The 23,261-nt window shown below is 50.4% G+C and overlaps 1 protein-coding gene across 2 annotated transcripts in view; it reads left to right on the top strand.

The window, feature by feature from the left end:
- The first annotated feature begins 2,816 nt into the window (after positions 1–2,816).
- UNC13C (unc-13 homolog C) overlaps positions 2,817–23,261 on the top strand; it is a 133,516-nt gene continuing 113,071 nt past the window's right edge. For both annotated transcript variants that reach the window (XM_028705840.2, XM_028705838.2), the window contains exons 1-2: positions 2,817–3,008; positions 9,161–12,368. In XM_028705840.2, the coding sequence (XP_028561673.2) occupies positions 9,395–12,368 (2,974 nt within the window). In that variant the 5' untranslated portion in view covers positions 2,817–3,008; positions 9,161–9,394. The remainder of the gene's footprint in view (positions 3,009–9,160; positions 12,369–23,261) is intronic.

Here is a 23,261-nt window from a genome sequence, read left to right as displayed (position 1 = left end):
GGGTTAGGGGGCGCAAATCCACGGGTTAGGGGGCGCAAATTACTTGCCTTGCCCCGGGTGCTGACAACCCACACTACGCCACTGGCAGGCGGTGAAGGGGTGTGATTTTTCTCCTGCGCTGCAATGTAATATTGCAGCTTGAGCCATCGTCCATCTCCAATGTTTTGCAAATGAAATTGCCATGAAGTTATTTACTCTCCGGGGATTACTGAGCCCTTCTTGGCTTAGTTCTATCCAGCTAAGGAATCTGATGTGTAAGAAAGCTCCTTCTCCACCCCCCCATCCCCCGCCTCTCCCCAGCACACATTTTGTTCCACGTTTTACAAGCTGGTGATACTGATGAGGTTGGAAAGTTGTCTTTTGGAGTTAAGGATCAACTCTGGTCTTAATTATGCTGACAGCGGTTGCATTCTGTAGGGCTCCAGTGGGCGGATGGAGGCGTGGGTCCCCTCCAGCAGGTGAAGAGAAAAACTGTACTCCCTGCAAACTCTTCAGCCTCCCAGGCTAAAAGTCAAGAGCAGAAAAACCCAGTTCCTTTGCATCTGGAATTTCACTTGTAGTAAAGCAATTTCACTGTAGCAGTGAAGCGTATAGAAATTACTCTAATTACGTAGTATAGAAATGTCATCTGTTGGTAGCTGATGTCGGATTATTTGTCTGGGGGAATCTCTGCTATGTATGCATGCTGTGGAAACATTTTTATTAGGAAGCCAGGAGGTTCCAATTCTGCTCCCTATCCAGGCAGCAATGCAGGCACTTGCAAATAACACTTTAACTCTTCATCATTTTCTTTCCAGCCCTAATGCACCTAACAGTTCTCAACAGCAACGCTTTCCAGGGCCTGGGTTAAACTAGACATCAGGGAAGCAATGCCTAAGAGGCGCACTCATGGAAAGGGGTGGTTTTCAGCTTGCCCACAAATTCCTCCTACCATGGAAACAAACTGGTCTTGTTGTCCTGGCTCCAGTCTAGTCGTTTCGTCTGTGGGCAACAAGGTCTGGTGGTCTTGATCCAAATGCTACACATATTCAGCATTTCTGAGTTGTGAATGGGGCGGGGAGAGAGTCAGTCCCCAGTGCAGCTGTAAGGCTGCCATTCAGCCCTGTCCGCATGAGCAAAGAGGCCCTCACTGTTATAACATGCTGGATTGTGACAAGTTACCATGGCTGGGGGGGATCTGGAGGGAGGGGAAAGCCTTTTTACGAAAGAGCTCGGTCAACCAAACCATAAGCAGGGGCGCTGCAGATGTCAGTCAAGCTGCATTCCTCCCTCCCGCCCCCACCAACTTTTGTCCAAGGAAGAGGATGCCCCTCCCCTTCCAAACCTTGTTATGTGCAAACCTATAATACTCCCCAGACATGATTTGCTAAGACCAAAATGGACAGTTGGCTGGCAAGACTAGTTCTTTATGGTCTTTTAATTCCAAGGCAGATCAATAACCTTGTAATTGACTTTAACAGATGCTCATATATACTCCATGGGATTGTTTTATAAGCCATGAGCTGCAGAGCACCAGGCAAGAGGCACCAAATCTCTCCCGAATTGAGCTCAGGCCCCAACACAAAAAGTACGTGGGAAGTTTCTGTACAGGAAGGCTGAGCCCAGGAGTGGCAGGAATGAAACACCACCACATATATTTATAACAAAACACACACACACACACACACACACACACACTTACATGTAAATTAAAATAAAAGTCCTGGCAGTTCGTGAAACATTTTCAGACTGATAGAAGAAGAAATGAAGCTCAAAATCTGGGAGCCTGCCCCAAGAACACCCTTCCGTCAGCCGCACGTGACATCTGCTTCTTCAGCCTTTTCCAGGAATGTGAGGAGCTGCTGTAGGACCTCTTTTCTTCCTGGAAGGCAGAGCCTTCTCCTCTTTTGGCTGCTCTCTACTCACTTTGGAAGTGACGGCATCACCTCCCCAAGGCCTCGCTGGTGCCAAGATCACCGATTCCCCCACCCGCATAGAGCTGCAGGCTTTAGAGCATGCACAGAGAACCAAAGTGGTGCAATTCTCTCTGCACACGTTCAGAGTGGAAGGCTGAATCTGTCCCAGATCCCAGAGAGGGCTTTGGTGTTTTGACAGTGCAGGAGGGAACCACCTTGACAGCCCCCGGAGGAGGGATGCCTTCGGTTGGGGGGGGGGCTGTTGCTTCGCCTTTTACGCACAACTGCCCTTGGGTTGCTGCTAGTTTATTACATGGCTTTATCTGTCATTTCTCGAGGTATCCCCAGATTCCCCCAAGGGCAGGAACGTGCAATACAAACGGAATGAAGAACAAAGCAAGGTCTTTTGACACCTTGAACACACGTATTAAGGCAGAAGCTCCCACCGACTCCTCCATATTATTATTGCTATTGATACTTGCATCCCTAATAGTCTGCTTGCTTGGGAGGGATCTGCAAGCCAGCGCTGTCTTCGGAAGGAAGCCCCCCGCCTCTCCCTCCCCCCGTTTCCTCCACCTTTTCAGGAGCAGGAGAAGAGAAACCTGCAGAGCGCCCCCCGCCCCTTCCAGGCAGGCCCCTCGAGCCCCGGCCCGGCCTCGGGGAGCCGCCTGGTGGGAGAGGGCGCGTAGCAGCAGAAGGGCTTCCCCCACCAGCTGGCGGCACGTGGCCCTGGAGGGCCCGGCTGGCCTGGCTCTGCCGCCGGACCCGGAGCTCCCGAGGCGGCGCGGCCAGCAGGGGGAGGCGGCTGCGTCGGGGCGGCCGAGACCTCGCGGGCGGGGAGAGAGGAGGAGGAGGCGCCGAGGAGGCGGAGGCGCTGCAGTAGCAAAGGAGGAGGAGGAGGAAGGAGGAGGAGGAAGGCAGACGAGGCGCGCGCTGCTCCGCTCCGCTGTGCCAGGCGAGCAGGCGAGCGAGCAACTGGCTGCTGCGACGGGCGCGATGGGAGACCCAAGCGGCGCGGCGCGGACTCCTTTCCTCGGAGCCGGCCGTGGAGGCGCCCTGCTCCGGCCGCTGACAGGAGCCGCCGCCGCCGCCGCCAGCACCGTACATTGCCCGGTAAGTCGGCGGAGGGACGGCGGAGGCTGGGCCGGCCAGCGCCGCGGAGAGACGCGCAGCTCCGCGCTCGCTCGCTGGCCTGGGAGGCGCCAGGCGGCGGCGGCCCCGGGAGCGAGGCAAGGCAGCCGCCGAGTCCCAAGGGAACCCAGCCGCCCTCCCGGCGCGTTCCCACGAGGCGGGCGGGAGCAGCGTTGGCACACGCCTCGCCCTTGCCCGCTCCTCGCCGCCGGGGCCACTCCGGGCGGAGCAGGCGCCCTGGCGGGCTTCCTCGCCATCCCGCTTCGCGACCCCGTGGAAGAGGCGCCCAGCCCGCGCCGCCTCCGTCGGCTTCCCGCTCCCTCGGAGTCTCCCCTCGCGGCGGGTGGGGGGAGGATTAAATGCCGGCGTGGGGCTGGGGGGCTCTCCCACGGTGGAGGTAGTTCCCTCGACTCTTCCGTGAGGGGGGAGAAAACCCTTGATGGTGACTTCCAGTGTCAGTGGAGCCCCCACCCTCCCAGTCGTCTCCGGACGGATCCACGGAGCTTTGCGAAAGATGCTCTTCCTGAGCGGGGACACATCGAGGGCTGGCGATGGGCAGGCGGCGGCGGTGGACGGAGGAGCAACGCCGAGATGTTGCCCGATGTCAGTTTTCCCTTTGCAGGCTTGCCGAGTTTGGAGGTTCTCCTCGCCGAGGGAGAGCCGGGAGGATTCAGCGCCCCCAGCCCCCTCCCCCGAAAGAGGCGATGGACGGGCAAAATGGTTTAATGTTGGAGCTCTCCGTCTCCTGCCGGCGAGTTGCGAAGCGGGCAATAGATCAGGGCGCATTAAAAGCAAGCGACGAATTAGTGAGATGGAAAGGACTCCTAATTACCCTTCGGAGTTGACTCCAAAGTAACATCGCAGGAGACAAACATGCCTTCCTAAGCAGGGGAGGGTTTGCTAGGACATTGGCATGGCCCCTTCTCTTTGGTTCAGATCCTTCTGCTCCCAGGGGACAGCTGTGCACACTCATTCTGCACTCTTGTCCTCAGAAGCCCCTTTTCTCCGGGTCTGGGAAACCCTGATGCTGCTGGAAGGTGCTGTCAGAGGGTCTCCCCTGAGCCAGTCCCCTGTGCTTGGCCGCAGAGCTGTGGGGAGCCTCAGCACCAGCAGGGGCCGGGCTGCTTGGCAGCAGTGTCCCCACTGCCCCTTGTCACTGTTGGTCAAGAAAAGGGACGGTGGCAGGAGCAGCAGCAGCGGGGTGAGACCAAACCACCATCCTGCTGCCCCAGCTCCTCTGCTGTCCTCAAGGTGTCTTCCCAAAATATTCCTTTCAGCCTCTCGCTTCTGAGTGATACCAGCAAACCATGGAATGTGGCCAAAAGCTAGTTTTGAGCCTAATGTCTACTAGTCATGTGGCTGCCAACGTTGGGGCCCCAAATTCTGTTTCACATTGTCGGAGGGGGGAACCTCCACTACCACCAGTATGCAAACCCAGCCTGGACCAAGAGGGGTCTGGCTTCTTCACACAGAATTGGGTTCCTGGGGTGAATCTGGAAATCTTTTGGCAAGGCTCTTCTGCAGTGGCTGTTATTGCTGTATCCTCTTGAGAACATGACTGGAGACACTTATCCATAATGCATCTAATTTTGGCCAGGTATTGGACCCGTGTCAGGTTTTTCTCACCAGTCAAAGTCACCCCAACCATCCTCAGTGGAGCAAGCAGACCCCTGTGATCCAGTGAAGAATCCAGCCCCATCATAGGGCATTGAGTGTATTTGCAGCATGACTCTGCAGTTAGCGGGGATTCATTGATGTGGCCTGTTCTGGTGGCAAGGTGGGGGAGACTAAGAGAGAGCAGTGGACAATATCACTTTCCCCAGAAACTTGCATCATCTTTCTCTGCATAAACCTTGTGTTGGAGTTTGTGGGTGAGGTGGGAGCTAAAACCAGCTGTTGGAGTTTGTGGGTGAGGTGGGAGCTAAAACCAGCTGTTGGAGTTTGTGGGTGAGGTGGGAGCTAAAACCAGCTCCGCCACGGAGCTTTGTGAAAGAGGCTCTTCCTGAGTGAGGACAAGTTGAGGGCTGGCGATGGGCAGGCGGTGGTGGTGGACGGAGGAGCAATGTCAGATGTTGCTGAGGGAGAGCCAGGAGGATTCAGCACCTGCCTCTCCCTCCCCCAAAAGAAGTGATTGATGGAACAAAATGGTTTAATGTTGGAGCTCTCCAACATTACCCTTAGAGCCAGAGGGTCAGAGCCCCAGAGTGACATGACAACCCACAGCAGACTGCGCACCTGATCTTCTGGTTTGTGGCTTGGTCCTGGCCTAACAGGGCTGGAGATCAGGCTCAGAGAGGGTTTCAGCTCAGATGCAGACCACTCCAGGGGCAGATGGGTGCCTGCCTTCTGCTGTGTGGGGTTATCATTCTCCCAGCCAGTTCCTGAGCTGGTTGCTTATTTTCATCTAAGGATTTCTGCTGAAGGAGGTTGGGGCTGCCTATTGATAATAACAGCTTTCTTCCCCTTCCCCACACCAATGAGTGGCATGCACAAGGAAAGGCCTATTTCAAACCAGTCTCTGGAGTGTGGCAACTGAGCACAAAGTTCCTTCTCCTACAGTTCCTTTTGTTTGCCCTGCTCAAGGCAGGGGACAAGGTTCCAGCTGGGGACTCGGCTTCCCCTATGGCCACCAAGACTTCTCCCCTGGGTTTGGTTCTGCTGTGGGCCAGCCCGGATGTAGTCTTCCCCTCTCTGATGCCTGGGTGTTTGAAATGCATTCACAGTTGTCGTTTTCTGGGACTTGTCACATGCCTTATAACTGTGTACCAAGAGAGACTCCCTACATCTCTTTCCACAAGTCCTGGATATAGCCTATCTGAGGGGTGGAGAACTTGGAGCACTTCAGATGATGCTGGCTTCCAGTCTCGGTCAACCTGACCAATGGTCAGGGAAGGTGGAAAATGTAGTCTTGCAACAGACTCCCCCAGCCCTGACACACACTTTCATTCAAATGGGTTAAGTCTGCTGAACCCTATTAGTAAAGCTGTCAATATCATGTTAATTGGGCACTGGACATCATGCCAAAAGGCATTCCTGGAAGCCCTTTGCACACTTGTTGAAACGGCAAGTGCTTTGAGCAAATGCAAAACTTCCCTTGGCCAGAATATCCTTGGCATCCTCAGTGTCCCTCTTTCGCTTTCCCTTCTGGCTGAAGAATGTAAATAGCACCAGAGAGAGACTCAAAAGCAGCCAAAGGGTCAACACCTCTTGGGGCTTCTTCATGGTATTCCAGTTTTTAAAATATGCCCCTTTCCTAATATGGGACAGCTGCCCCCCACTTAAGAGGACAAACCATATATATACCGTAGAAAGAAAGAAAGAAAGAAAGAAAGAAAGACAACAACAACAAAAATACATTAAAATGAAATATATATTTCATTTTAATGTATTTTTGTTGTTGTTTTCCTTTCTTTTTTCCCCTTTTTAGTTGCTAGGAGGTTATGGATATTTGTTTACTTCTATATTTCTTTTCTGTGTGTGATGTATTAAAAGGATGTATTTAGCCAAATTCCCAAAAGATCGGAGTTTCCCAAAAATCAGCCCCCATTCCTTCCCTATCTGAAGCTCTTAAGCACCCTGCTTGCCCCCAACCACCTGTGGCTTATCTCCCTGAATCCACCCCTCCTCCTGCACCCATTCATTTGCCCCATCTAGACGAGTTCAAAGAGGGATGCTGGCTGTCTTCCCTCAGGCCCAGAGCACTCTTCCCATGATGGCCTTTGTCACTCAGCCAATCTCTTCCATTTCAGTTGCAGGGTGCAGCTGGTCCCGGGAGCAGAAGAGGGGCAGGATGGCAGCCCCTGCTACTGCAGATCCCCTTTTGTTCCCCCAAATGAGTCAAGGGGATTTCTTTCCCTGAAGAAGCACATGAAGTTGGCCTGGCCAAGCTTTGGCAGAGTCATCCTGCCTGCCCTGTTGGGGAGAACAGAGTGGAGAATCCGGGGCCACACAGTGAGGAGCGGGTGGGTAGGAGCCCAGAAGCACATGGGTGAGAGGGAGGCAATGCCCAAGGGCAGCACGAGTGAGCAGGGGGGCGGCTGCATCTCCCATCAGTAAAAAGAGAGATTTCCTAGGTAGAAACACCACACAGCTCCCCTTTAAATCTGAAGATGCTCCAAACGCCCCCCTCCCCCCTTCTCTCCTGTGTCACTTATGAATCTTGTTCCTGCATGAGAGAGGAAGCCAGTAGGGGGAAAGGGAGATGGAATGGGGAGCAATTTTGACTCTCGTTGCTGTTTTAATCTGTGAGGCTTTTTCCATTTGATTGAGAGATGTGGAAAATTAAAATGTCATTAAAAAGAAAATTAAAATGTCATCCTGAGCATCACTTCCAGCGACACCCCTACGGTCAGGATGAGATGTGTCAGTTTAGAAGCTCCTTATTCAGAAACTCCCATTGAAGTCCCATTTTTTGGTAATTTGAAGGCTCTTGAACACATAGAATGCCAAGAGCCACCAGGGTCTGGCACAGACTGCCGAGTCCACCTCCTTCCTACCCTTCTGTCATTATATCCTCGTGTTACTGTCTTTTTCAAATGGTGAGTGCCCATCAAAGACCTCATAACCTGTACTTCTGTCTCCTGCTGATGCTCAGCTCTGCATCCCACCGTAAATTTTGGTGGGTGGGATTCATTTTGTTGTACATGAAGTCTGTGCTACCAAATGAGAACTGTGTTCCGATGAGCTTCTCTAAGATCTGCCTTGGATTTCTTGTCTCCTTATTGACTTCTGTGCTCCGCTGAACTCTCCTTAATCTTTCCCATGGTTAGGAAAGCATGAATGGGTTGGGGGCTGGGCTGGGAGCAGCTAGATGTATGCAACCTCTGCCTTTTTCCTGGGCCTTCCAAGCCTTGTGGCTAAATTGCAAGCACTGGTAAGTCCGTTCTGGGAAGCTGCTTGCAGCAGAACAAATGAGATATTTCTGAATGAGCTGTTTTGACTCAGACAATCATTTCAGGTGTTTGGTTGTTTACAAGACAAATGCTTGGAAACCGTATTTAAAAATCTCGGTACTAAACACTGTAAACTTAATTGCAAAAATCAATTTTTTTGCACCCTGCATTAAAATAGTGGGGAAAGGATAAATCTCAAGGATTAATATTATCCACAGGGTTGACAGGACGAGACTGTAACAGCTTCTGAAGGGGGGTGGTGGGGGGTGTCAGTAGCCTTGTTAGTCTGGCAGCAGAAACAGCCCAAAGGCCTTTAGACACCTGGAAGGCAGACATGCTGCTTATTGTATAAGCTTTGTGGACACCCATGTCCGCTTCATCAGAAGCAAGCTTGTTTCCGGATACATTTGTGCGTCTTGAAGGGTCTTTTGCTTGCTTCCTGCATGGCCTGAGAGCCGCCGTTCTTTCACTGCCTGCAGTTGCACATTGCATAACCATCCTTCGCATCGCCGGAGTCAGCGGTGGTGCCTGGCTGCAGGAAGTGCTCTTTGGCTGCTCCCGTTCTAGCCGATGCGAAGGGCTGAACAGCTGAACTGTAAGAATCCGTAGGCAGAGGGGGAAAGCACCAGCCAAGCTGGCGACTGGCTGAGTTTGCAGAAAGATATCTCAGGGTCCAAAAACTTTGGGGTGTCTTTTTTTAAAAAGAAAGAAAGTTACGCATGTACAAGTATCCCTACATGTCCTCTGTGCACTCCTCAAAGCAATTACTTGTAGGCAGTCTCCTGGATTTAATGTGCCTAGCCCATGATGTCTTCTGAGCGAAAGGGCTGCGCGTACTTCAGTCTTGCTGAATTTAGTCAGATTTGTTTCCAAGTAGGTAGGAGCTAACAGCCTCTCCTCCTCCTCCTAGTCAAGACCCCTCTTAACTCTAAAGCTGTGAGGTCTGAGTGTATCAAAGTGTGCCATGAAAACTTCTTGCATGAAATAATTTCCTCTTGATCAGCTTTTCATGTTTAGTTTGGAAGTCAGACTTCAGCAGTGCAGTTTCTCCAAAGATCAACGGCCTGTATTAATATGCATACAAGAAAAGCAGATTCTTCAAATGTATCAGTTTCGTTCTTAAAAAACCCATATTGCAAAATGTCAGGTGTTGTGAGCAAGTGTCCAGCATTTCTTGGGCACGTATGTGAAATTGAAAATTTTGGTTTGGGAGCCATAGTAACACCTCTGCTTTCCTTCTAGATGCTGCAGAGAGCGATGGGGATCAGGACCCAAATTGGCTTCACCTGTGGACCTCCCTCAGGAATTGGTTTCTACTGATTTGCTGTCAGACTATACAGAAACGGTGCCAGCGCCCAGGATTAGCCCTTGCCGCTGTCAGCGCGATGACCGCCTGAAGACTGTGTTGGAAACCAGCATTCTCATGGATAGAAAATTGCCATCTCTGTGGGAAAAGGCCCACTGAAATCACCCTCCATGGTTTCTGCTCTCTTTAAGAGCCTGATCTCTTCCTACATATATAAGATTTACAAAGGAATGTTTACAAAGAAATTGGGCAATAGTACAAAGAAGAAAGAGAGCTGTCAAAGCAAACACGAACAAGAAGTTCCCCAGGTTGGGCACATAAAGAATCCCAAGTTCTCAAACACTTTGAAAAGCACGGTCAAAAAGATCGCCAAGTGCTCTTCCGCCCGTAATTTGTCCACCGAAGAGGAGGAAGGCAACAAAGAATTCTCCCTCTCCCCGACCTTCAGCTATCGGGTGGCAATTGCAAACGGACTGCAGAAGGGTGTTTTCTTGACAAATAACAATGAGGACCCATTCCAAGATCTATCTTCCAACGAGAGCTCGTATTCAGAGTCCTTAAGCGAAGTCAAGGGCCCGAGTAAGGACCAAGCGTATTCGTCCCACACGATGCCGGTGAGACGCAACCGGAAGAGCCTGAATAGCCTCGCCCCCTCGGACGGGAGCTCTGACGGCGAGCGCACTTTGCACAGCTTGAAGCTCGGGGCCTTGCGGAAGCTGCGGAAATGGAAGAAGAGCCAGGAGTGCGTTTCCTCGGACTCCGAGCTCAGCACATGGAAGAAGACTTGGGGCCTCAGGAGCAAGTCCTTGGACAGAACAGCTCGGGCCCCCAAGTCCAGCGCCCTCGAACCCAGCTTCAGTTCCACAGGCTGTATCAGCCAGACCCACGATGTGATGGAAATGATTTTCAAGGAGCTTCAGGGAATCAGCCAGATTGAAACCGAGCTCTCTGAGCTGCGGGGGCATGTCAATGCCTTGAAGCAGTCCATCGATGAGATCTCCAGCAGTGTGGAAGTCGTGCAGAGCGAGATCGAGCAGTTGCGGACGGGCTTTGTCCAGTCCAGAAGGGAGACACGGGACATCCACGATTACATCAAACAGATTGGGCACACGGGAAGCAAAGCCAGCCTGAGGTTTCTCAATGTCCCGGAAGAGAAGTTCGAAAATGTTGAGCATGTGGTGTGTAGAACTCTAGTGGAGAAAATGGGGTTTTCTGAAAGCCCCAATCCTGTGAAGATAGAATTTGCCCAGCGGGTGGGGCACCACAGGGAATGCCCCAACGCCAAGCCCAGACCCATTCTTGTGTACTTTGAAACGCCCCAGCAAAGAGATTTAGTTTTGAAAAAATCTTACAAGCTCAAAGGAACTGGCATTGGGGTTTCAACCGATATCATCTCTCACGAGACAAAAGAGAGAAAGGACAGAAGTCTGCCTTCATCGCAGACGTACGAGAGCATGGACATGAAACTGTTGCCCGTTGACCTCAAAACTAAAAGACATGCCTGGGAATCCCCTGACAGCAGCGACAGGGAACTGGAATCGGATATAAACCGGAACAGTTATGCAAAGATATCCAAATCGGCACCACAAATGAAAAGAAGTACCACAAAGGCAAGAGAGGAGTCTTCAGATAGCAGAATCCTTAAAGGAGCTGCAGATGGTAACACTGTCCCAAACAAAATTAATTATAATGAAGAGTCACCAGGGGCTGAGAGCCTACAGGCAGAGTCCAAGGGCGGCTGTTACTCCAGCATGACCCCTCTCTGGCAGTCGCAGAATGACTTTGGAACGCTTAAGCTCAGCCGTTCAGAATCTGACTTTACTAAACTCTGCCAGTCATACTCCGAAGACTTTTCAGAGAATCAGTACTTCAGCAGAACCAATGGCAGCTCTCTCTTGTCTTCCTCTGATCGAGAACTCTGGCAGAGGACACATGACGACCCATCCAGCTGGGGGGGTGGTTCACAAGAGCAGACGTTCAGTCAAGGTGGCCACCCCTACAGGGTTGAGAATGAAGCGGAGAACACAGAAACGGTCGACAGTGGGCTCAGCAATGGGGTCATGTGTGCGTCTGGAGACAGGAGTCATTACAGCAACTCTCAAGTCTCCTTAGAAGATGATCTTTCGCCATGGAAAGACTGGAATCAGCTGGAACAGAACACGGACTTGGGGTTAGATTCATCAACACAAGAAGTTTTGGCTTATGACTTGAGTAGCTCTTCTGACCAACAGGTAGACTATGGTCAGATTTCTGACCTCCAGTATGACACAGAAAGTTATGATTTCGCCCTGGATAGCAACTCTCCCTCTGGCCCACAGTTCAGTAACGAAGCCGAGAGCCAGTGGATTGGCCAGTATGACGACTACCAGGAGACCAATGCCAACACTCTGTATCAGAACCAGAACAGGAAGCCCATGATGTACCGAAGCCAAAGTGAGCTTCCAAGCGACGACTCTGAGGAAGCCCCTCCTAAGTCTTGGCATAGCAGGCTGAGCATTGACCTTTCGGACAAGACATTCAGCTTTCCTAAATTTGGAAACACTCTGCAGCGGGCCAGGTCAGCCTTGGAAGTGGTATGGAATAAAAGCACACAGAGTTTAAGTGGATACGAGGACAGCGGGTCATCTTTTATGGGGAGGTTTCGGACTTTGTCCCAATCCACTGCTAACGAATCCAGCACAACCCTGGATTCAGACGTTTACACAGAGCCTTATTACTACAAAGCCGAGGATGAGGAAGACTACAGTGAGCCAGCTGGAGAGAATGAAACGGATTATGTGGAAGTCATGGAGCAAGTTCTTGCTAAACTGGAGAACAGAACTAGTACCAATGAATCGGAGGAACTGGTCCAGGAATACGAGCCAGAGCAGACTCCATATGAAAGCCCTTGCGCTGTTTCGCAAGAGGATGACACTCCTGACGGCTATTTCGATGCCGGTGTGGTTGGTGGTGATGTGATGGAATTCACAGAGGATACAGTTGTTGAAACAGAAGCAGAAGCGCAGGAAGATGAAAATCAAAATGTCCCCGAAGTCCCTGTTCAGATGCCAGTGAAAAAAACAATTCGGCCTTCTTTCAAAGAAGCTGCTTTGAAGGCTTACAGGAAGCAGATGAGTGAGCTGGAGGAGAAGATCCTTGCTGGAGGTACAGCACTTTTGACATTCTTAAATGCATAAGTGTGTATTTGTGTGTATCTATACATATGTAAAAAGCACACACACACATCACTAAAGAACGTGCCTTGGGTTCTGTAGGCGCTGCTATTTCTCCTGTGGAATTCTGTATCACAGAAACTATTTAACTTAAGGAAGAAGAAATGATGCTGGTTTCAGTAGGGGAATTTTGTAGCTTAACCCAAACATGACTAGTCGTCCGACCTAATCCACAATTCAGTTAAATCCAAAGAGTTCAGATGCTTCATCCCATTGGAATTGATTGAGTAAATTGGCTTAAATCCATCCAAGTGTGGCTAACTGAATTGTAAATCAAACTGTTTGCATGTGTCCCCAAAAAAGAATTTCTTGATGTTTGAAATGTTATCCTTCTTAATGTATCTAGCTCTGTCTTGAAGTGATGAATGCTTTACATATCATGTACTCAAACCCCTTCTAAAGTGCAGGATGGGAGCATCCTCATTCTGGAATCTTTTCTGTAAAAAAACAACAACAAAATACCTGTGGGAGTTCTAGAACTGATTTCTCAAGATCTTTTTGGCCTGTCCAATTCATCGAACAATTTGCTGTCATTTACTTAACAGTAAGTGTTCCAGATTGTGTCCTAAGAAGAAAAGGAGATCTGACATGCAAGAGAGGGAAATAAATGGTGTGCTTGTCCAGCAGAGATCAAAGAGGCTTCAGGAGAACTTTTAGGCCTTCAAACATTCCCTGAGCATCAGGCCCTAATAGGGGACATGTTCCTATGGCTCTTTTCCATGGGGCCTCCAATTTATCAAATGCTCAGTTGGTTGAATGTCTTTGATGCGCTTTGGTTGAATGCCTTTGATGCAAAATTTTCTGGGGTTGCCTCCCCCAATCTGCCAATACGGCAGATGACTCCCTTGAGTTGCCGTATAGTGACATCTTTGCTCAGAAGGTTTTTAGTTCTGTTGAGCCAGAAGTCATCTCTTCTCCTGCAGCCTCAATTTTTGGGGTTGCGGAAGAGGAGAGAAGTGCTCTGTTGCATTTTGCCGTTCTAGGCCAGCCACATTGACATGGTTTTTCAGGTTGGAGCTATGCGTGTTTTCCTACAGCTGTGGACAAGCTGTGTGAAAGAAAACCCTGTCTTTTCTGTTGGGATCCCCTTTCTGACTTCAGAGCTGCAGTGGCCCTGAATGTGGGTGGGGGGCCCATGTCTCCCAGAACATCTCTTCCCAGGCAGGGGAGCTTCACCAAGCATAAACCATTGGGGGGGGGGGCGAGCTCAGGGGCTGCACAGCCTCCTTTTCCCAAGCAGGTCTGCTGGTGCTCACTTTGCACAGTGGTGTGGTTGGGCCCCTCGCTTTGACGGGCTGCCCCCCTTCTTGAAACAAGCAGGATTGCCCCTAGAGGGGGAGCTGCACCTTGCACTTATTGGACCCAACAGGAGACTGCTGTGGGGAGGGATCCTGTCAGTCCAGAATATCTGGAGGGCACCAGGTTCATGGAGGTTCAGAGGAAGAGGCCAATGGAGCAAAATTTTCTGGGGTTGCCTCCCCCAATCTGCCAATACGGCAGATGACTCCCTTGAGTTGCTGTATAGCGATGTCTTCGCTCAGAAAGTTTTTAGTTCTGTTGAGCCAGAAGACATCTCTTCTCCTGCAGTCTCAATCTGTGCAAGCAGTCTTGGCTGCCCCCCCCCCCCACTGCCCAGCTGCGATCCATAACGGCAAAGCATCTCAGGAGATGGATCCAGGAACTTGAGTTCTGCTGATGTAAACAAGCCGCCAAGGGGGATTCTGGAGGTGTGCTGGAAATGTCCAGGTGGGAGGTGCTGAGCTGGATCAGAAGCAGCCTCCATGTGGCTTAATCTTCTGTGCCACTGCTTGATCTTCATGTGAAACTGGCCACGGTCAGCCTCCCAGCTGAGATGAGAGGCTGGGATGATGCATCTCTCCCTCTCTTGTCTGCTGTGGTCCATGACGGATTCTTCCTCAGGGCTGGTGAAGGACATGGGTGGCCTGCAGATCTCCATGGATTCTGTGACATTCATCTCACAGCCAAACAGGGGGGGGGGGGGTGTTTTGTTTTTGTTTTTAATTTTTATTGGAATTTTATTTGCAACATAACATAACCCCCACCCCACCCCCAATACACAAATCCACCCTCTGGAACACAGTATATGATGAGCTTAAAAATGCTTAAGTATAACTTTATGAAAAATACAGAAGCTTTTCTACTAGGGATAATGGACACAGGTATAGCAAGAGAAGATCAGAAAATATTCCTCTATGCCACAGGACCGGCAAGGATCCTAATTGCTACAAACTGGAAAAAAGAAATTGTGCCAACAAAAAAGGAATGGCAAGACAAACTGTTAGCGTATACAGTGGAAGCTCGGGTTGCGAACGTGATCCGTGCGGGATGCATGTTCACAACCCACAGCGTTCGCAACCCACAGCAGTGCATCTGCACACGCGCGGGTTGCAATTCAGCATGTCTGCGCAAAGCGCAATTTAGCGCTTCTGTGCATGCGCGGCCGCCGAAACCCGGAAGTAACCCGTTCTGGTACTTCTGGGTTTCGGCGGTCTGTAACCTGAAAAAACGCAACCTGAAGTGGCTGTAACCCGAGGTATGACTGTATTGAATTGGCTAGATTAACAGAGGCAATTAGAGATCACATTAGACGAGTTTCAAAAAGCATGGGGGAAATGCAGAGAATACTTCACAAAACAGTGCCCTAAAATACATACCTGGACTTGTTTCGATTAATGTCTGCAGGAGACTTTGTGGATATTTAAGTTATAATTAGAAAAATCTTAATAATTATTCATAAAGGAAACAGCTTATAAGAAGTAAATAAGGAGGCCAGATACAGGATAAAGGAAGTATTTTATTTGGTTGTTTGTATTGTTGTATGGTTTTGGAGCCATTGAATAGCTAAGGTTTCTTTGCAACCTTGGGCATCATCACTGTAGCTTTGCCCAGCTCTTTTAAATACCAAGTGGGGATGGAGGGATCTTCTGGACTGTGTTCTAGGCAGTGCTTGGGTGACCCTTTCTTTCTTTCTTCAGGCAATGATGCTTCCCTGCATTCTGGCCTCTGATGCCTGTGCAGTCTTTCAGTCTCTGCATGTTTGTGCAGTGAGGCATCAGTCTGCTCCCCTTGGGAGTGTGTCGTGAAGCAGCGGGAAGCCCCACCTGAGGGTAGTGGGAACCTGGTTCTGATGAAGCGGCGCTGCCTGCCGTGCTGGGATCCTGTGTCCTGGGAGGCTTGCTGGGAGCAGCTCAGCTTCAAAAGGCACCAGGATCCCACTCTGCCAGCCAACTTGGTGCCCTCCGGGTGTTGATGGACTACAACTCCCAGCATGCCTGGCTATTGGCCCTGCTGGCAGGGGCTGATAGGAGTCCAACACCCTCTGGAGGGTACTAGGCTAGGGAAAACTGCTCACTGCTCTGGGAATGAATGGCTGGAAGACTCGGACACTACTTTGTTGCACTTCATTATCTCCAGTTGCAAGCCCTGGGGCAGTGGTGCGTTGCCCCCTGTCCAACTGGCTCTTGCTACTCTTCCATCCTCCCCAAAATGTTTAGTCATGGTTGAATCTTGCTTCTCCTCTTCAGGCTGCTGTTCCTTCCTTGCAACTGCCGTTCTCTGGCCTCTCTGGCACTCCCCTCTCTGGGAAGTACCAGCCTGCCTCCTCTGCTTCCATCTCCTCCTCTTCTGCACTGCCTCTTTCGCTCCTCTCTCCTTTGCTTCTGTCTCCTCACCCAGATTCCTTTCTCTCCTTCCTGCTGTCCCTCTGCAGTCAGGCTCCCTTGGATGTGGCCATATCCTTGTCGTTTTGCTCATCATTCATCTTCCTCCTCCTTCTCACTGTCCCTCTTGGCACTTTGCCAGCCCATTTCAGCCTGCTCCCTCGTTGGATCAGGTGAACAGCCCATGGCCCACTAAGTCTTGCTCCCAGCGAGCCTTTCTGGAAGGGGCTTGTCTTCCCCTCCCATCCTATAGCTGATGAAATCACGGAGGATGCTTGGAACCTGCAGGCCGGTGTGCCACTTTAATCTGGAATCTACAGATGTTCATAGCATCTGCAGTTCTTGGGATTCCAGGGGCATCTCAGTCTGGGGGATGTTGTGGACCTCATTTTTGGTTTCAGCTTCCTGGTCCTTGCTTGTTGCTTCTCCACATTCCCATCATATACTCCTTCACGGTGTGCAACAGCTGCCTCCCTTCCGTGTCTTCAGTCCCTAACCCTTTTTGCATTGGGGAGTTATGGCTTTCCTCCTTACATAAGACTCAAGAGGGGCTGGTCCTAGGAAATGGGCTGAGCAATGGGTACCCTGCCCTGCCCGCTACTGAGGAGTCAGGAGGCCATGGGGTCCAGCTGGGTTTCAGTTCTTCTATTTCATAATAACATAGTGAAACAGCACAACAGCACCAAATATAACAACATGCAAAGATCAGGGCCTCCGCAGCCCATTTTCCAGACCAATTTCAGTCTCATTTGCTTCAAGGAAGTGCCCCTGAGCTGAGAGCAAGGCTCGCGGATGGCAGCACAGCCTCCTTTCAAGTCTGGCTGTCGCCATGGCCAGTTTGGCTTACCTGGCTGGCAGACCAACCTGTGCCCTGGCCTGAATACAGGCACTCCATCAAAAGTGTGCGATGGGATTTGTGGAACGCAGGCCAGGCTCTTCAGCTAGGAATTTTCGGGGCAAAATGAGAATGCTGAAAAACTTGGCCATAGAGTTCCAAAGATGCTTTGAGTGACCCAATGATGGGACAGTTCATAGAATTGTAGAGTTGGAAGGAACTCTGAGGGTCATCTAGTCCAACCCTCTGCAAGGCAAGAATCTCAGCTAAAGCCTCCATTTGCGCTTCCTTGGTAGATTTCTGTGCAGATCTGGTAGTGCTCCTGAGCCTACAGGGATTAACAATCCAGCAACAACGATGTGCTTCTTCAAGCTTCTGTGGCCTCTTGATGGAAATAGATTAAAATATATTCACCAGAGCTGAGATCATACCTGGGCGTGAATGTCAGCCTCAAGGGCATATTTAGACATTGCCGTGCTCATCCCGCTGTGGAAAAGAGCACAAGTTAATCTTTTAATGCTTGGATGAAAGGCAGTCCCCCCTCCTTAGTTGCACCGCATTTGAATATTTCTCCATCATTGCATTTCGGAAAGGGAAAAGCAGCCTCCATTAAACTCAACCCACGGCAGACAGAGCAAGCAGCATTCCTGAACGGCAGAGTAGATGAGCTAAGGAGGGAGGTGGGCTCACTGGAGAGCCACTTTCTTGGCGCTGCAGAGTCCCTGGAGCCTCCTATCAGCCCCCACCCCAAGCGGCACATGGAGGAAGGCAAAGGAATCATAGAATGGAAAAGTAGGATGGGCCCCCAGAAGTCATCTAGTCCAGCTCCTGGCCAATGCAAGAAGTCCGCTGACTGATGGGGGCAGCCATGCTGTGCTTGGGAACCTCCAGGACACAGTAGTCCAGGTGACGTCTGACCAAAACAAAGTAAAGCTGCACGGTAACTTCTTGTAATCTGGACACTCTCTTCCTGTTGATCCAGCCCAGAATTGCATTAGGCTTTTTGGCCGCTGCGTTCCAGGGCTGGCTCATACTTCGTTTTATTTATTTATTTTTTAAATTTAATGTGCTTGTATCCCGCCTTTCTTCAAAAAAATGGGATTCAAGGCGGCTGATAAGATTTAAAAACATCCTTATAAAATGACACAGTAATAAAACCAAACCAAACCTAGTTAGAAGCAATAGTTAAAATATATCAAAACAGATTTAAAAGCAGCATTAAATGATGGTCTGCCCTGACAGCAGCCCAGTGGTCAGCATAATCTGCCCCTTAGTTTTCAGTGGCCTGTCTGAATAGGTCTTAGCCTGCTGGCAGAAGGATAACAGCAAGGGAGCCAGTCTTACCTCTCTTAGGAGGGGATTCCATAATATGGTCTGCTAAGATCTCCAGGTCCTTCTCCTGTGTATGCTATCAAGTCAAGTGTCAGTCCATCCTGAAAGGCAGAGAGACAGCTGAGGAAAGCAGGTGGAGGTAGGGGCAAAAAGGAGAAGAATATGCTGTTATTTCAGTTACTATTTCCTTATTTATTTATATTCTTTATTTAAATATTTTTAGCCCACAGTTTCATAAAAGTGCAGCAAGGCGATATACAACAAGCAAGATCAATAAAAACATCCATAAATGCTGGTTGGTTAAAAGAAAATCCATATTCCAGAGGCCTCTGTAAATCATGCCATTTTTAGAGGACATGTAAAAGAAGTCAGGGTCAGTTTCTGCCAAACCTCTACTGGCAGGGAGTTCCACAGGGCAGGGTTTGAAGCACTAACAGCACAGCCCCTGGTAAAGGCCAACTGAACCCCAGGGGCCACATCAGAGTGCCCCATCAGAGAATATCAGTGATCAATGTGGATCATACGGAATTTGGGGCCCAAGCTGTTTCAGGATTTGTGAGTTAACGCAGGAACCTTGAGCCGGACCCAGTAGCAGATTGGTAACCGGTGTGCCTCTCTCAGTGGCGCAAGGACATGTCAACCGTCACCTACTCCTGTGAGCAATCCAGCTGCTACATTTTGCACTAGCTGCAGCTAATAATAATAATAATAATAATAATAATAATAATAATTTATTTATATCCCACCCTCCGCAGCCAAAGCCAGGCTCAAGAGCGGTTAACAACAATAAAAGTAACACAACATTCTAAAATCAATTCATTTTAAAATCAGTTCAAAATCAGTTTAATGGCAACCATTGTGCTAGAGTTCTGTGAAGATTACCAAAGGAGGGGGGGGTCAGACTGTGCCTTGGCCAAAGGCCTGGTGGAACAGCTCTGTCTTGCAGGCCCTGCAGAAAGATGTCAAGTCCCACAGGGCCCTAGTCTTTTGTGGCAGAGTGTTCCACCAGATCAGAGCCACAGCCGAAAAAGCCCTGGCTCTGGTTGAGGCCAGCCTAACCTCTCTGTGGCCTGGGACCTCCAAGATGTTTTCATTTGAAGACCGTAAGGTCCTCCGTGGGACATACCAGGAGAGGCGGTCCCATCGGTACGAGGGTCCTAGGCCGTATAGGGATTTAAAGACCAGTTACAAGGGCAGCCCCACATAAAGCATGGCAAAGTGATCAAGTCCTTAAGTTATCAAGGCACAAACCCCTCTGGTGATGCTGTCACTGTCCAGGAATGGTTGCAGCTGGTGCTCCAGCTGGAGCTGGTGGAAAGCTCTCCTGGCCCCAAAGGTCTCTTGGACCTCTAGTGACAGAGATGGACAAAGGTGTTTCCCCAGACTGCGTTCCTGCTCCTTCAGATGAAGTGCTGTGCAGTTGACGCATCTCCTCGACACAGGAACCACTCACCCACAAGGCCTTTGTCTTTCCAGGAGTCAAGCTCAATTTATTGACCCTTATCCAGTCCACTACCGCATCCAGGGTGCTTTGATTTAGCAAAACACTTTGGTAAGGTAGAGATTCTGGGAGCTCCTGAAAAAATGTGTAGCTTTTTCAGGAGCTGTGCAGAGACAGGAAAGGAAACATCAGCACCAAGTATGAGATTGTTTGCCAGCCAGTCCTCGAGAGAGCTGGTCAGAGCCAGAGGGAGGTTCTGGCGGGCAGCGATTTTCTGTTGGCTCTCAGAGGCTGAAGTGAGTCATCCAGAGCAGTGTCTAAGCAAGCCAGGTTCCAAATTGAAGTGAGGCAGGGTCCTCCTTGCAAATGGGCCCATGGGGTGACGTCCTATGATGCTTTGAGCTCGAGAGGGTCTGCTCTGAGTGCATTTAGACTTGCCAGATCTGTGTCCTTTGGACTGAACCAGGCTAGCACTGATGTGCTATGGGAGGGGTGTCTGGGTCTCTCGGCTCCAGGGGAAATCAGGTCAAAGCTTGTGACCCTTGTGGCTCAATGGTTCTGGGCTTTGCATTTTGGTCTCTGCACCAGAGAATGGCTGCAGCTGGACATGCCAATCTTGTGGACTTGCTGTTTGGGATGGGGGTGTTGTGCCAGGCAGGGGCCACTGGACTCATCTGGAATTTGGAGCTGGCTTTGGCTGTGCTGTGTTCATGTGAGCTCCTATATCAGCTTTGAATCAACATTTCTAGGATGGTTCCTATAACAAAGATAGCAAAGCAATACCGTAAATGAATACTAAACAACCGGCCAAAGGCTGGTGCAAAATATTCAGCAGCTTCAACACATCTCAAGTCATGGGGGAGATGGCAAGGTCTCTTCCTGGTACTGAAAAGGCAGTTGCAGGGGAGAGGGCAGGCGAGCCTCTCTGGTGGGGAAAACATTTCCTAGATGGGGAGGGAAGGTGTTGCCTAGAGAGAGGAAGGGGGCAGGGGACCCTGAATGTAGCCTTGAGATCAGCAATGAGGGAAGAGTCCCCTGTTTCAGATCCCTTCTGAACAGTGAATGTTGCAGGCCTCAGCAATGAGGCAAGCTTAGAACTATCCTTTCCGTGCCCAGGCCTGACTCTGTGCAGGCTGCTTGCCTGCTCCCTCTGACTCCTGTGCCCAAAGAAAAGACTGTGCCGGAGGAGGAGGAGGAGAAGCACCTTTGTGTCTTGGCTGGAGGTCAGAAGCATCTGAGCTCTGGGCTCCTCCTGTGTAAATAAGGCAACCCACTTCTTCCTTAAGCAGCGAGAGGATCCAGGCCATTGAAGAGCCGTTTCCGTAATCGTGGCATGTTGTGCCCATGTCGCATATAGTAGTTTACGGATAAATAATGCCTGAGCTTAAAAAAAGGCATTTGGCAGAGCAGCTGGAGTGGAAATGGAAGTGAAAAGGAGGTCAGGCTTGTGTGTGTGTGTGTGTGTGTGTGTGTGTGTGTGTGTGCTGGGAGGGAGGGAAGCATTGTGGGTGCACAGCCCCTTTTGGAGTAAATGGGGATTGTGCAATTGCACTGCAAGGTTTTTCAGCTGCTTGCCGCTTTTGGGGTTTCCTGGATGGGGCCTCCTATAAAGCCACAGGGCTTTCCCCGTTCCCCTCCAACACATAAGGTCACCTGTGTCCCCCTGCAGAACAGCCCCCAAGAGCCCGCTGCGCTCCAGCTGTTGCTGGGCTCCAACTCCCATCAGCCAGGAGCCCCAAGAACATGGGGGGGGGGAGCGCCAGATTGGGAGAGGCTGCTCTCAACTGCGATGATCTCCATGCCTGTCTAACCCCCTCTCTTACAAAACCACTTCTCGCTGATTCCAAGAAAATGTGCTCCACGGCCTGGGTGACTTTCTCACTAATTTAGCCCTGGGGGGGATGGAGGAGAGGCAGAGCTGGAGATCTGCCTTTTCTGCGCAGATAATTAAAATGCTTTTTGGCTCTGCTGGAGAGTCAGAGGGACAATTCAAGACCTTTTCTGCAGCAAGAGTTTTTGCGCCTCCCCGCATTAACAGCAGCATTTGAATTGATCACCGTTTGCTAGAGTGTTCTTTGCCAGTTGTGCTTCTTCATGGAAGGGGAAAGCCCTTTCTGTAAAGGCCCCCTCCCCTCCTCACTTTCTCCCATAAATGCTAAATAACAGAGCAGCCCCTCGATGTTTGCACCTGGGAATTTGTCGATCCATCACTGCTCCTGAGCACCTCCCATGTATCTCTGCTCCATATGTTGTGTGCTGCTAATTTGGAGCTCCAGATTTGCCCTCATGTGGCCATGTACTAATACATTCAGCCTCTGCAGCTTTTTGCCGGGGAGGGGAGTAATGGCTGGGCTTTTGCTCTGGGCTTTTGCAAAGGCCACCCCATCTCCTTCCTCCTTGCAGTGGCTGATCACGGCACAGAAGGTTGGCCGGAGTTTTCTCTGCACAGAAGCTTCACAGTCTTCCTAAGTAACTGAGAAGGAGACGGCCACAAATGGTTGAATCCTGCAGGGCTCTGGCTCTGGGATGTAACGCCAAATCCTGGCAATTTCTTGGGCCTCCTGGAAGATTTCCTGAAGAAAGGGACACACATGCCCTCTGCTCCAAAAGTGAGCGCAGTTTTATGAGGAATGTGATTGAAGCACGCTGGCTGAAAGAAGGCACAGTGACTGTTTTGCTCCAACCTAGGGGTGGTCTGTCCTTGGTTCCTTCCACCTATTCAGACAGGCTGCAAATGCGTGATGTCGGGGAGTACTTTGGGCCATGGCTGGGTGCAGAAATGTCCACCCCTTCTTCCCCTTCCTTTTCTCTGGAGCAGATCAGGAGAGGAGGCTGGTGCACGTTGTATCCTGATCCAGTTGTCTTTTGCAGAGGCTCAGCGAATGAGCCCATTCCCCCTAATTTTGTGACCAGCAGGCGATTGGCTCTGACTCATTTGGAAAAGACACTTCTTGCCCCTCCTGCCTTGGGAGTTGACATGGGGTGGCGCCTCCTTGATCCTGTCTTTAACAGACAGGCACCCATTTAACACCTGGCAATCCCTCCATAATGTGGAGCACTAAGCACCCAGCCCCATGCAACTCCCTGCACCACTTTTAAGAGGAAAGGGGGGAAGAAGGGAGGTGACGGGTGCTCAGTGGCACTTATGAGTGAGCACAGGGCAGTCCGACATGCACTGTGGCTAATTTTCCTGCCTCGTTGCTCCGGAGAGGCTGGCAGCAGTTTTTCATTTCTCCCATCAACCAATCATAATTCTGCTCTGACCTTCTCTGGATCAGACAAGTGCTATTCATTCCTTATGATGCGTGAGCCTTAATATTCTCTTTTGAGCGCTGAACGTTGTTATATTCTCCGTGTCTGCTCTGGGCAACAGAACGTGCTCAAGGCAAATCCGCCTTAATACGTTTGCAGCGGAGTGGTAATTTTAGAATCCATTATTCCTGCATGGTCTCCTTTGGGTTGTTATGACTGATTTTGGTGCCTCCCTCGTTACCACTTTGACTGCCTCCCAGCAACTGGGCACTAATTAAAGGATCG

Source organism: Podarcis muralis, chromosome 14 (assembly GCF_964188315.1).
Source record: "Podarcis muralis chromosome 14, rPodMur119.hap1.1, whole genome shotgun sequence".
Taxonomy (NCBI): Eukaryota; Metazoa; Chordata; class Lepidosauria; order Squamata; family Lacertidae; genus Podarcis; species Podarcis muralis.
This window is presented reverse-complemented; position numbering and strand designations above follow the sequence as displayed.